This window comes from Nelumbo nucifera, chromosome 4 (genome assembly GCF_055504915.1).
Source record: "Nelumbo nucifera cultivar China Antique chromosome 4, China Antique-T2T, whole genome shotgun sequence".
Taxonomy (NCBI): Eukaryota; Viridiplantae; Streptophyta; class Magnoliopsida; order Proteales; family Nelumbonaceae; genus Nelumbo; species Nelumbo nucifera.
In genome coordinates, this window is record NC_142652.1 from 10,961,668 (window position 1) to 10,974,161 (window position 12,494).

A 12,494-nucleotide genomic window follows, 5' to 3' on the forward strand; every position below is an offset into this window, starting at 1 on the left:
CCCCGTCTCCATCCCTGTCCCCACTAACGGGGACAAGGTTATCCTCATCCTGTCCCCATGGGGATCCCCTTTCCCCATGATCCTATTAGAAATATTTTTATAAATATTAATCAATAGACATGTGTATACATATATACATCTATACTACTTATAAAAGTGTGAATGAGGAGGTATTGACTTCTGAAATTTTTCTTTACTAAAATGCCCCTCCTTTTGAATTTAGTTCATCTCCATTGAAATGACAGAAAATGTAATTAAAAGAATACCATTAAGTACATTCAATTACCTCTCATTAAGTCTCACATTTAAGTTATTAAATAAATCATATTCTCTCTCATTGAATTCAACATTTATACTTTTATTTATCATGATTAAATTTCACTAATAAATCCATATGCAATAAGTATTAATATAATGAAATTTTATATTTTTAAAATAAACATAGAAATGAAATCATGTTTTTTATCTAGGTGGTGGGTAAGTAGTCCAATCATTTGGGTCAGATGGATAATTTCCTGATGTTATAAATAAATTTAGAAATATAAAAAAAATACTTTTGTTTATCATGATTAAATTCCACTAAGAAATCCATACACAATAATTATTAATCGAATGAAATTTTATATTTTTAAAATAAAGCTAGAAATGAAATCAGATTTTCCATCTAGGTGGTGGGTAAGTACTTCAACCATTTGGGTCAAATGGATAATTTCATGATGTCATAAATAAATAATACTAATTTATAAATATAAAAAATACAAAAATATAGAAAAATAAATAAATTTTGAAAAAAATGGACATGTTTCTATTATTATATATTTGTCATATTAAAAAATAAGTATGATAAAATAGACATAATTTTATTAATGATGGACATCAAATATACAACTTAAAATTGATGGGAAATTAAACCATCTTCTTATTTAGGGGGTGGGTTAGTGGAGACCAAATATGCTCATCACACGCACATCCTACCATGCATTGGGAACATCTCCCATACTTATAAGTTTATTCACAGGAGATGGTAGGTAGGTTAATGATATAAATGAAATACAAAATTTAAAACTAGTTTAAAAATGAAACCATTTCCATCTCTAGATGGTAGGTAGGTCAATGATCTAACATTCCGGGTCAATCTTTACATACATAAACTCAAAGAAAAATATAAGCTTTGTTTAAAGCATTTTGATACATTTTTATTGTTACATATTCACCATATTAAACAACAATAAATGTGAAAATAAGAATTACTTTTACCGATGATGAAAATGGAATACATAATTTAAAATCAACCGAAAAAGTAAAATGGTTTGTCCATCCAAGTGGTGGGCTAGTGGTTAAAGTATCTATGTCAAATAAATCAACACATGATGCTATTAGTAAATAATATAATGCATAAAATTGTAGAAAATGTAGAAATTTGTCAATAATTTTGGCTACATTCTATAATATTATATATTCATCATATAAAAAAATGTGATTAATGAGAATTATTTTCATTAACGATAGAAATGGGATAAAAAATAAAGAGCATTAATGTATAACACATGACCCTACTAACCATGTCAAATGGTTCAATGATTTAATTAGTTAGGTCATTGTAGGCAAGTGGTTTGGTAGGGATGTAAATAGATCGGATTGGATTTGAATCAGGATATATTTGAATTCAATTCGATCCGAAGATCTTATCGGATCTCATAAATATTGCTTTGAACCTGAATCTGATCAAGATGTTGGATATTCAAATTTGATACAATCCGATTTAATTTAAAAATAACAAATTATTAAAAGGAAAAGAAAATATAATAGTTAAAATAAAGAAAAATAAAAAATAAAAGTATTTTTTTCAACTATTTTCATCATATAAGAAGATTACAAAAATGCAATATAAATTACATATTTATAAATAAATAATAAACAACATATATATTATATATAAATAATTGATTTGACCACAATAATAAAAACCAATATTCAAACAATATATTGAAATTGCATTTTCTCTTGGTAAATAAGTAGTTTTTATTATCTCATAAATTAAATAATAAAAAATAAAAATATAGATTTTTTTATAAATTTTATAGAAAAAAAATTGAACATGCATTAATATTATATATTCTTTATATTAAACAAAAATATGTTTGAAAATTAAGAATTATTGTTAGTAAAAATACAAATGGCTAAAATACAAAAAAAAAAGAATTAATGTCTTAATCATAGTCCATTTTCCTGGTTAAATAGGTTAACGGTTCAATCCGTAAGGTCATTTGGTTGTTGACTATTATCATCATCATTTGATATTGTCATGTTCAACGCACGTGCACTTTTACTAGTATATAAACATATGAAAACATATATAGATACATTAGTGGGGATCCTATAGGGTGGGGAGTGCTCTCCTTGTCCCCGCCAATGGGGATGAAAATTTCCTCATCTCCACCCCATTCGAGGAGAATCCCCATAGGGATCGGGAAAACTACCATCCCTACCCCCACCATCCCCATGAATTTGGGAATTTCTCCCCCCTTACACCGGAACCCAGATTTACTGTTCACTTTTTCTACCCACACTCTAGCCACACAAATGCATTAGAATTTGGGGACTAGCATTGGCTCATAGTAATCGCAGTACACGTGTGGGTTCAGACATGCTTGTGCTACTCGCATTACTCGCATTACTCGCATTAGCTCCACTAAAAAATAGTGTGAATGTAAAGATAAAAGTAAATGGTGAAGATATAAATAATCGAATTTATTTTTATGATCTGCACCGACCTGCATCAAAACCAACTATCTACTTTATGATAATATTAATGTGAAACAACATATAGGAAATATATGGCCAATACAAAAGATCACCCACCTATCACAAGGTGCCAGCTAATCTATTGATAATGTCTCCAGCTGATTGTAGTGGAAACTTGGGATCAAGTTCCACTTGTACCCCGGTTGGGGGGGTCTAACGATATAATTGTTATTATGGCAAGTCTGGGTTGGGACTGAGACCCAAATTAATTATTAATTGGGACAAAAATCAGACCTACCCAATAGACTACTTTACATTAACGGTTACAATTATTTAAATGAGTAATAACTTAAAACTTGATTTTTGATAATATAACAATATTAAAATAATAAATTATCTATGTAAGCGTTTTTAACTAAAATTATTTAATATATTGCCTATCAAATTTATTATTTTATACATAAAATATGGTTAAAATTATCAAAAAAAATGAACCTTAAAATATGATTAATCAAGACGAAATCCAGAACCGAAATAATCGGTTCAATTTGGTCGATTGGGTAGAACCGACCAGGGGAGGCCTATCCTATTGTGTTGATGGTACCATCACCCCCTCTCAAACTCAAAAAAAGAGGGCTTTTTATAAAAAAAAAAAAGGAAAAAAAAAATCGTAGATTGACAATATCAGATGCTTTTAGAAAAATATGGCTAAATCAATGGGCGAGAAAGAAATACAACTTTATAAACCACTTTACCCCAGCAATAAAATGAAAATGCCTCATTTTTTTCGCTTCTTTTCTTTCTCTTTCCTTCATTCGTTCTCTAATTTCCTCTAATTTTTATAGAGTGAGATAGAGAGACGGAGAAAAGAAGATGCACACGAGTCACTGTCTAAGGTGTAGGACGAGGGATTTGTGCATTTGGCAGTTCAAGAGAAAGGATACATCCCATAGATGAAATTGGGTTTTCTTCTTTGGGTTTCTCTTTCATAAGTTGGGTTGCTTTATAAAGACATGAACCGAAGAGTAGGAAACACTTGGGGAGGTAAAGCGATATGAAACATTCAGGGAGGTAAAAGTCACAATGGAGGCTTGCGTTTTTAGTGGGACTATTTGGATTTGGGATTTGTGGGCCGTTTGGGAAATGGAGATATAAATTCCATGCTCAGTTTGGAAGGAGTATAAATACAAATTTGTAGAGTGTAAATACATACAAAATACAAGGTTTTACACTCTACAAATTTGCATTTGTACTCCTTCCCAACTGAGCCTTAATTGCAAAACCTATTTGTCCTCCATTGTGAAATCTTTTGGAATTTCATCATAAAATGGTTTATAAATAAATAACCAGCAATTTAATTGACAAAATCGAATTCAACAAGCAGGTGGGCAACAGGTAAACCTTTTGAGCCTCTTCATAAAAGTTGTTTTTCCTATGCCACTATCACAAACGATCATGAGTTTGAAGCTCAGCTAACCAACCATCTGTTGCGATTGTTCTTCTAAGAAATTTTCTGTACAGGGTAAGAGATTCTAGCTAGAGAAAACAAAAAGGAAAGAGAGAACCACGGAGAGAGAGCAACCCAAATCGGTCCCATATTGATATGTGTAAATTTAGAAGCTTGAGTTGCAGGCCCTAAAAGATAGCTCTTCACAGGGTTTTGATGAACATGACAATTCACTATATATTGAACATAAGGAACATTTAAAATAGTGTACGCAGTTTGGATCTCTAGTATGGGAAACCAAAAGGCTGAGCCATTGATTAGGAGCAACTTTTGCAGGTTAGGGTTGGGATTTTGTTAAAATTTTAAAGAGTAATTTGAAGCCCGAGCCCGAAACAGTATACTTATTAGCTTGGGCCAACCCGACTTGCACCCTTAGCCATTGTTTGTGTTTGTTAGACTTGTCTGGAACTTTGGAAGAAATGGACATGGAGGGAGAATTGTGAGAGAGATAAGAATTTGCAAAGCCTGATTTTAAGAAAGGGCAATTTGATTACACATATTGATATGTGTAAATTAAGAAAGGGCAATATGATTTTAAGAAAGCCATATCAGTGAATACTGATGTTTTTTTTTTTTTGGGGGGGGGGGGGGGGCGGGGAAATTGTCTAAAACTCACCATAAATTTTCAATATTTCTCTTAAACTCAGTACAACCTTTCAAAATGTCCAAAACTCACCCTGTCAGTAAGTTTTTATTTTCTAAAACTTACCTTCCGTTAGTGCACTGTCAATGCTTCTTAACAGAGGTGTCCATGTCAGCATAAATAACAATTTTCATGACCAAATTACCCTTGAATAGTGAGTTAGAGGAAAAATGGTCTTTTCAGTTTTCAATTTTCTTTTTTTTTTTGCATTTTTAGTGTTTTGTTATAATTTCCCATGTTTTTTTATAATTTCTATTTTTTTTACATTTTTTTATTTTCTACAATTTATAAATGTTCCTGTATTTTTGTTATTTATTTACAATTTCTGTGTTTTTCTATAATTTTTTATGTTTTTTCTGCAATTTTTATTTTCTGATCTTTTTCAACTTCTATAGTTTCTATAATTTGAAAATAATTTTTATTTTGTTTGAAATTTCTATAATTTTTATATTTTTTGTAATTTCTATGTTTTTATGTATTTTATATTTGAAAAAAAAAATAAACTTTTTCCTTTTTTCATATCTAAATATTAAAATGGTAATATATTAACACCCGTTAATTTATTTTGTATATATATTATAATTTTCTATGAAGGTTAAAATGGTAATATATTAACATTTGTTAATCTGTTTAATGCCAAATTAGTGAGATGGTGAGTTTTAGACATTTTGAAAAGTTGTGATGAATTTAAGACATTTTTCTGGCGTTAATTTTTGCAAATTTGTATCGGATTTTGTCAATTAATTAAACATTGTTAGTATTTTTGTAAAAAATCCCAAAAATAAAATAAAATCAAACCAAGGGCGTGTAGGAAGTATCCTGGTTGAGCCGATCAGGAAAGCATTTCTATATATAATTGCCAACGTGGAAGTAAATCCACTATATACGGAAAACCAATAAAGCTCACCGCTTAAACCCTACGCTGTAAACCTCCGGTAGTTTCTGTATATATTTATTTCTCGTGGATTGGTATACAGGAATTTTAATTTTCTCGCGATACAGGAGATGAGAGTGTACTCCCTTCCCAGACCTTTACCATCGTTTTAGGCTATGTTTTGGACACTGATTCTCTCTCACATTAATCGATTTGTTCGCACATTACAGCTGCTAAAGATCTGCGGCAAATCACTCGGCCAGAACCCTTCGGTTTCGTTTTCAGGTAAATTTTCTTCTTTCCATCATTTTGTTTACATGCATGAGAAGCGCTTTGCTTTTTTTTTTCTTTTTTATATAATTTCATCCTCCTCTCTCATGATAAAACAATACCCTGAGACAAATATTCTATGATTTTCTTTTGGTTCTGTTTTTTCTCAGCTGCGAAACCCATGTAAATACTATTCGAGAAAACAAGAGAAATTTTGAAAATCTTTGCAAGAAATGGCAAGCCCAGAAACCCTAGCAGAGGGTTGTCCTGCTTCTGAACCAGCTAAAGCTCAAACCCTAGAAGATGGCACCGTCGAAGAAGCATCTAGGGTTTCTTGTCCGTCAGGTTCGACCCACGGCGAGACCGGGTTAGAGTTGCCTTCGGAAGTTTCCGTTGCAGGGACTCAAGAAAATGGAATCGGGGTTTCTGTTAGCAAGAACGAAGGCGAAGGCGTGGATGGTCACGATGTTGAGGTAACAGCAACTCGAGCGGTTGAAACGGAGAAGATTTTCGAGAACGGAACGGATGGCGACACGGTTGTGAAGGATGAAACCCAGATGTTGTCGGGGTCCTCGGAGATGCTAGAGAATGGGAAACAAGTAGGACCAACTTACGAGAATGGAGAGAAAAATGAGGGAGATGTTTCTTGTCCGGAAGTAGTTCCGACAGTTAAAGAAGATGAGAAGATATTGACGGAGGATGGATTGAAAGATGGTGGGTCGTTACCGCTGATCGGAGGAGATTCTGACAAGAAGATTGAAGTTTCTGGAGAAGGTATCTCACTAGTAGTGGAAGTTCACGGTTCTGCTGCTGCTGTAGTTCAAGATAATGCTTCAGTGATCAAGGAGCAGCCTCTTTCGGGGTGTGAAGTGAAAGAGACAAGCAATGGGGATCAAAAAAGCGAGTTTAAGGAAAATGGAGGTTTGCTTCCTGACAGTAGTGTAAACTCTGGTGTTAAACTTTCAGAAGTGAGCGTTTCCATGCCTGTGATTACCAAAAATTGTGTCATAACAGAAAAGGAGGAAGTAAAAGAAGCAGTGGATGAAGAAGGCCAAATGGAGGAAGGAACCTATAGTCAAGAACATGATTTCTCGGTGGGTGACTTCGTATGGGGCAAAATTAAAAGTCATCCTTGGTGGCCTGGACAGATCTACGATCCTTCAGATGCATCTAATTATGCTGCGAAGTACCATCGAGGAGACCGCCTACTGGTGGCATATTTTGGGGATGGCACATTTGCTTGGTGTCATCCATCCCAGTTAAAGCCTTTTCAGGAGGGCTTTGAACAGATGTCTAAGCAAAGCAATTCTAAAAGCTTCCTTGGTGCTGTAGAGGAGGCTGTTGAAGAGATTGGCAGATGTGTAGAGTTGGATATGATTTGTTCTTGTGTACCGGAGGCATCTCAAGTTGGACTTACTAGGCCATTAGTTGTGAATGCTGGAATCAAGGAAGGAGTGGTTGTCCCTGAAGGTAGGATTGGCGAACTCTATGTCACCCACTTTGAACCCACGCAGTTTCTCGAGTGTCTCAAATGTATTGCTCAGGATATTTCATTGACCAATATCCTTGAACTCAAAGTGCTTAACTGTCGTTTGTCGGCATTCTGTCGTACAAAGGGATACAGGCAAATGCCTATCTTCCATGAACCCAAGGAAATTTCAAACCCTGATGATTGTGCAGGAAATGGGATAAAATACAAGAGGGATATCAATGGTCAGGCAGGACCCCAGACCACTGGTCCAGCTGAAGAAGACTGGCCTTCTTCACCAATGGGTGGAAAAACCTGTCAAACATCATCCCATAAATGGCCAGGGATTTCAGAGGAAAAGTTGAACCAGAGAAAGAAGCAGAGAAGTATGGCTGAACTTCTGGGAGGGGAGAAGAATGTTGAGTCTGAGAACTGTGAGGATGATGTCACTGAAGGAACACTATCAGGCAAGTCGACCTCAACATCCCAAAGAGGCAAGAGGAAGAAAAAATTGGAAAATGAGCTAGCTGAGGAAGGCCAGGGCAATACAAAGTCTGCTCCTTCTTCTAAGAAATTGAAGGCAGCCAGGTTTTCACCATCTCCTGCAATGTCAGAGAAGGGTGATTCTGCAGAGAATGATCGAGGGGTTGAAAGAGCTCAGAAAGGCTCTTCATCAAGGTTAAGGAAGAAGAGCAAGTACCTGTCTCCTCCCTACACCAACCTAAGTACAGGGAATAAAAGCTTTCTCTCTTCAACGGGTTCTGAAACTGAAACCCCAGAAGCTACAAAGGTTTCTCGCACAGGGCAGTTTATCAGCAAGGATATTGACCAACTTACTGGAACACCTCCAATTGTGAGATGCAGCTACGAGACATTTCAAAAGAAACATTCCAAGGAATGTAATGCCAGGAGTACACCTGGTACCTTCAGTCCTCGAACCCCAAAGAAGCAGCAAGTTAATCTTATTTTCAAGGAAAGCAATGCTTCTTCAGTTGATATGCTGTTGGAACTCCGCACTGTAGCTCTTGATGTTTGTTATCTGAAAAGAAATCAATCTTCTGATGCAATCAAAGGTTTCTTTTTGATATTTAGAAGCTCACTGTATCGTGATGGATCAAATTACGGGAAATACAACGACCAAGTAGCTCTTCGAGGCAGTCAAAAGAGAAAGTCCTCGGAGTTTAATTCCCAGGTAACTGACCCCCCACCAACCGAACATAAAGCAAAGCGCAAGAAAATAACAAAGGAAGAAGCAAGCTCGGGGAAGTCAAACAGCAAGGTAGAACACACTGCTGGCACATCAGATTTGAAGGTGAACCATGGCAAAGAGGGAAGTGATAGAGAAGCTTCATCAGCAATAGCTTTGCTATTGACATTTGCCCCAGGTTTCTCTTTGCCATCAAAAGATGATCTGATCACAATGTTCAGTAGGTTTGGGGCCCTCAATGAATCGGAAACAGAGGTATTGAGGGATTCCAGTTGTGCCCGGGTTGTCTTCTTAAAGAGCACTGATGCAAAAGAAGCGTTCAGCAGCTCAGAAAAGGCCAGCCCTTTTGGAAATGCTGTTGTCAATTACCGGCTTCGGCATCTTTCTGGGGCTTCAGAACATGATGGGAGCTCAAGCCAGTATCAGCTCCTTCCTCTGACCACATCAGGAAGTGAAACTAAAACGGTGGCATCTGGTTCAAGGCCATCATCCCTTGGTGAGGGGACACCTCTTCAATTTATAAAACAAAATCTTGAGTTGATGACGTCGGTGCTGGAGAAATCAGGAGAGAAGCTGTCGCCAGAGGTGAAATCCAATTTAGAAGGTGAGATTAAAGGCCTCCTGAACAAGTTAAACTCAATGTCCGGGTCTTCCTCTTCTTAGCTCACATGGTTTTTTCACCTCTTTTTTTAAATGTTTTATATCCGCCCTATTATCTATCCATCCCCCTTCTATCTTTTGGCAGTAGCTGCTGTTGTGTGAGATGTAGGATCCATGTCTTTTCTTTTATACTGTAACTGTAACGTAGGCATAGGAAGTAATCATTTGGTTCACCGGGATTTCCTACGAATTTATTATGTTCTATATTATCCCTTGACCATTTTGCTTGCTGCTAATTTTCTAGTATAAAATAGCGCTCACTTCTCAACGCAAATCACAGCCAGCCAGCCAGCCTCTCAACGAGTCAACGTGGTCCCCGTCCCTCAACTAGAGTCCGTAGTTACGTTTGTGGGTCAGAAACGGATCAACAAGGTCAACAGGGCTCAACTTAAATATTACAATTGAAGTCAGATTGTGATAAAGTTTGGCAGTTGGTTGTGTTAGTTGCATACTTGCAGTTACAGTTATGAGCTGGCAAGAGATTTATCATTTATTGTTTTTGGTAGCGAGGCTGGGGCTAAACCAAACTTGAATATTGATATTTACATAAACCAATTGCCATTCCTTGTACGGCTCTTAAGGCCCATGACTGGCATTGATTTTTTATTGGCTATCTTTTTCTAATTGCCTTCGCTTACATTCGATACCTGAAAATGATTCTGTAACATTTATATTTGACATTTGAAAAGGCATACGAGTATTAAAAAACTATTTTGAAAACATATGATTATTTGCTCTTTCTGATAATATAGTTCCCATATCATAATGTTGGGTTATGAGAAATAGTTATTTTACAATTTTAATGTCTGTTTGATTGTTTGTTATCTATCTTTGAAACTAAAATATTATATATTTGGATTTTCTTATATGATTATAAATGTTTATGTCAGTTACTAATTTTTAATCAATAAAATAATTTTATAAATAAAATTTGATTAATTGACCATAGTTGTTTTAATTAATAATAATAATAGTAATTATTATTATTATTATTATTTATGAGATATTTTTTTACAAATTAACAATAACTAAAATAATATTAATAATTTAGTATTTATTACTTATTTATCATATTTTACAATAATTATTGAATAACTACTTAATAATTAATTGTTAACAAATATTTATAACAGATTTAGTGTAAATTAATTATTAGTTATTTATTATTAATTAATATTATTTTACAATTCAATAAATTATTATTATTATTATTATTATTATTATTATTATTATTATTATTATTATTATTATTATTATTATTATTATTATTGTTGTTGTTGTTGTTGTTGTTGTATACTCAATATTCAATGGCCTCCTACCTTTTTAAAGAGTTAACCACTTTACCAACAATCTCCGCTCAGAAACTAAAGTTACACACTAGCGGTCTAGTACTACATCAATCCCGGTCGAAGATGCAGAGTTGAGAGTCCAGCCCACGGCTACAAACAAGGAAAATGTGTTTGTTTTTAGGGTTAATTGGTTATATATACCCTGTATATTTAAGAAACTCCTTATATATACCCTGAACTTTTAAAAGCATACTGTTTACCTTTCAAAAGTTAATTCTAACCAATAACTTAAAAGGACCAAATTACCCTTAACTGTTGATTAAATTTTTAAAATATGCAATTCTTTCTTTTCTTTTCTTTTCTTTTCTTTTTTATTTTCTTATTCTTTTTTTTTCCTTCTTCCTTGGAGGCCATGTATTAGCATTCCTAATGCGAAGCAAATGTGACTGGAAATGATCATTTTCAGATGGACGAGAATAAGATTCAAAACAATATTCAGTACAACTGTGCACAGACTGGAGTCGGTTGCAGTGTGATCACAACAAATGGGAGCTGGTTCTACCCCAATAATATGGTTTCACATGCATCCATTGGTACCCAATAGCACTACACTAGAAATTAATTAATTGCTTTGTTGCTTCTAATGCTAACGTCTGAAACTTATTTTTCACTAAAAAGACTTTCTATTAAAGCAATGGAGATGAACAATAGAGTGGAACATCATTCCACACCTCTGACAATACACAAGCAGAACAAAACTGAGAAGCTGGAAAACTGAATTTTGTGAAAATATTTTTGCAATTTTTTTAGAAAACATGGAAAAGCTATTTAATTTTTGAATTTATCTATCCAGACGGATATAGGACAACCATTTAGAAGAGATTCAGCAAATTCCGTTGGATTACTATGATCTTTAAACGTAATGCCTTGTCGATGACGATATCAGTTGAATTTACAGTTCTTGAGCCTAGGAATAGCATTTTTTTTCTCTTTCTTTTTGGGAAAATTATCCCAACATGAAAATTTTTTATTCCCATGATGCATGGATTTGACCCTCATACGTGTTTTACTTCTTCTACCGTGTAAAATATCTATCTCATCAGTGGTTACTGGTTAACTGATCCACCAAAAATTTGGTCCAAGAAGAACTATTTTGCATAGCCAAACTTGCCAACAACAAGACCACAGTATACCAATATAAGGTAAGACACCTGTGTCCTAAAATTTAAGATGCACGTTTGATCACCGTAGGCTCCTATCGATAATCCGGCTTTATGAAAGCATCCTGTTGAGTGCCTTTGGAATCTCTGATCAAAAAAGATGGTGATTCGTTCACGACAGACAATTCTAGATTAAGGGTCCATTTGACAAGTCTTTTTGAAAAAATCTTTTTGTAGTTCTGATAGTCAAAACACACATTGAGTTTTTGATATAAGATCTGAGAAGCCCAAAGACCGTTTGGCAGATGTGCATCTTTTCGTGTGTCATTTTGGGTCTTTCCGTACGATATTAAAAAACGCGAGAAGCTTCATTTGGAGCTTCCCAAAATCAGCTTCTCGCGTCTTTTTGGCATCCCGTCTTTTGACAGCTAGATTTTCCGCATGCTAAACAGAAATAAACCGATTTTCAGTCTAAACAGCCGAAAGACGCACCAAACGGGCCCTAATACTAGATCCAATCTTTCCAAAGCAGAAGCATCCTGTCAACAGTTGTTTTCGCGTATCCTAATGGATATGATTTGATCTAAAGGGGGCTCTAAATGCTACAAGGCAGGCGTTCGCCCCTCACCTACTCCAAAAATAATATCAACAGGCATGGCAGACAAGCGACA

General features: G+C 34.8%; 1 protein-coding gene across 1 annotated transcript; it reads left to right on the forward strand.

The window, feature by feature from the left end:
• Positions 1-5,787: 5,787 nt before the first annotated feature.
• LOC104587226 (PWWP domain-containing protein 6) lies at positions 5,788-9,564 on the forward strand. The gene is made up of 2 exons (XM_010244754.3): positions 5,788-6,054; positions 6,210-9,564. The coding sequence occupies exon 2, from the start codon at positions 6,273-6,275 to the stop codon at positions 9,375-9,377; it is 3,105 nt and encodes a 1,034-aa protein (XP_010243056.1). The 5' UTR covers positions 5,788-6,054; positions 6,210-6,272; the 3' UTR covers positions 9,378-9,564.
• The last annotated feature ends 2,930 nt before the right edge of the window (positions 9,565-12,494 follow it).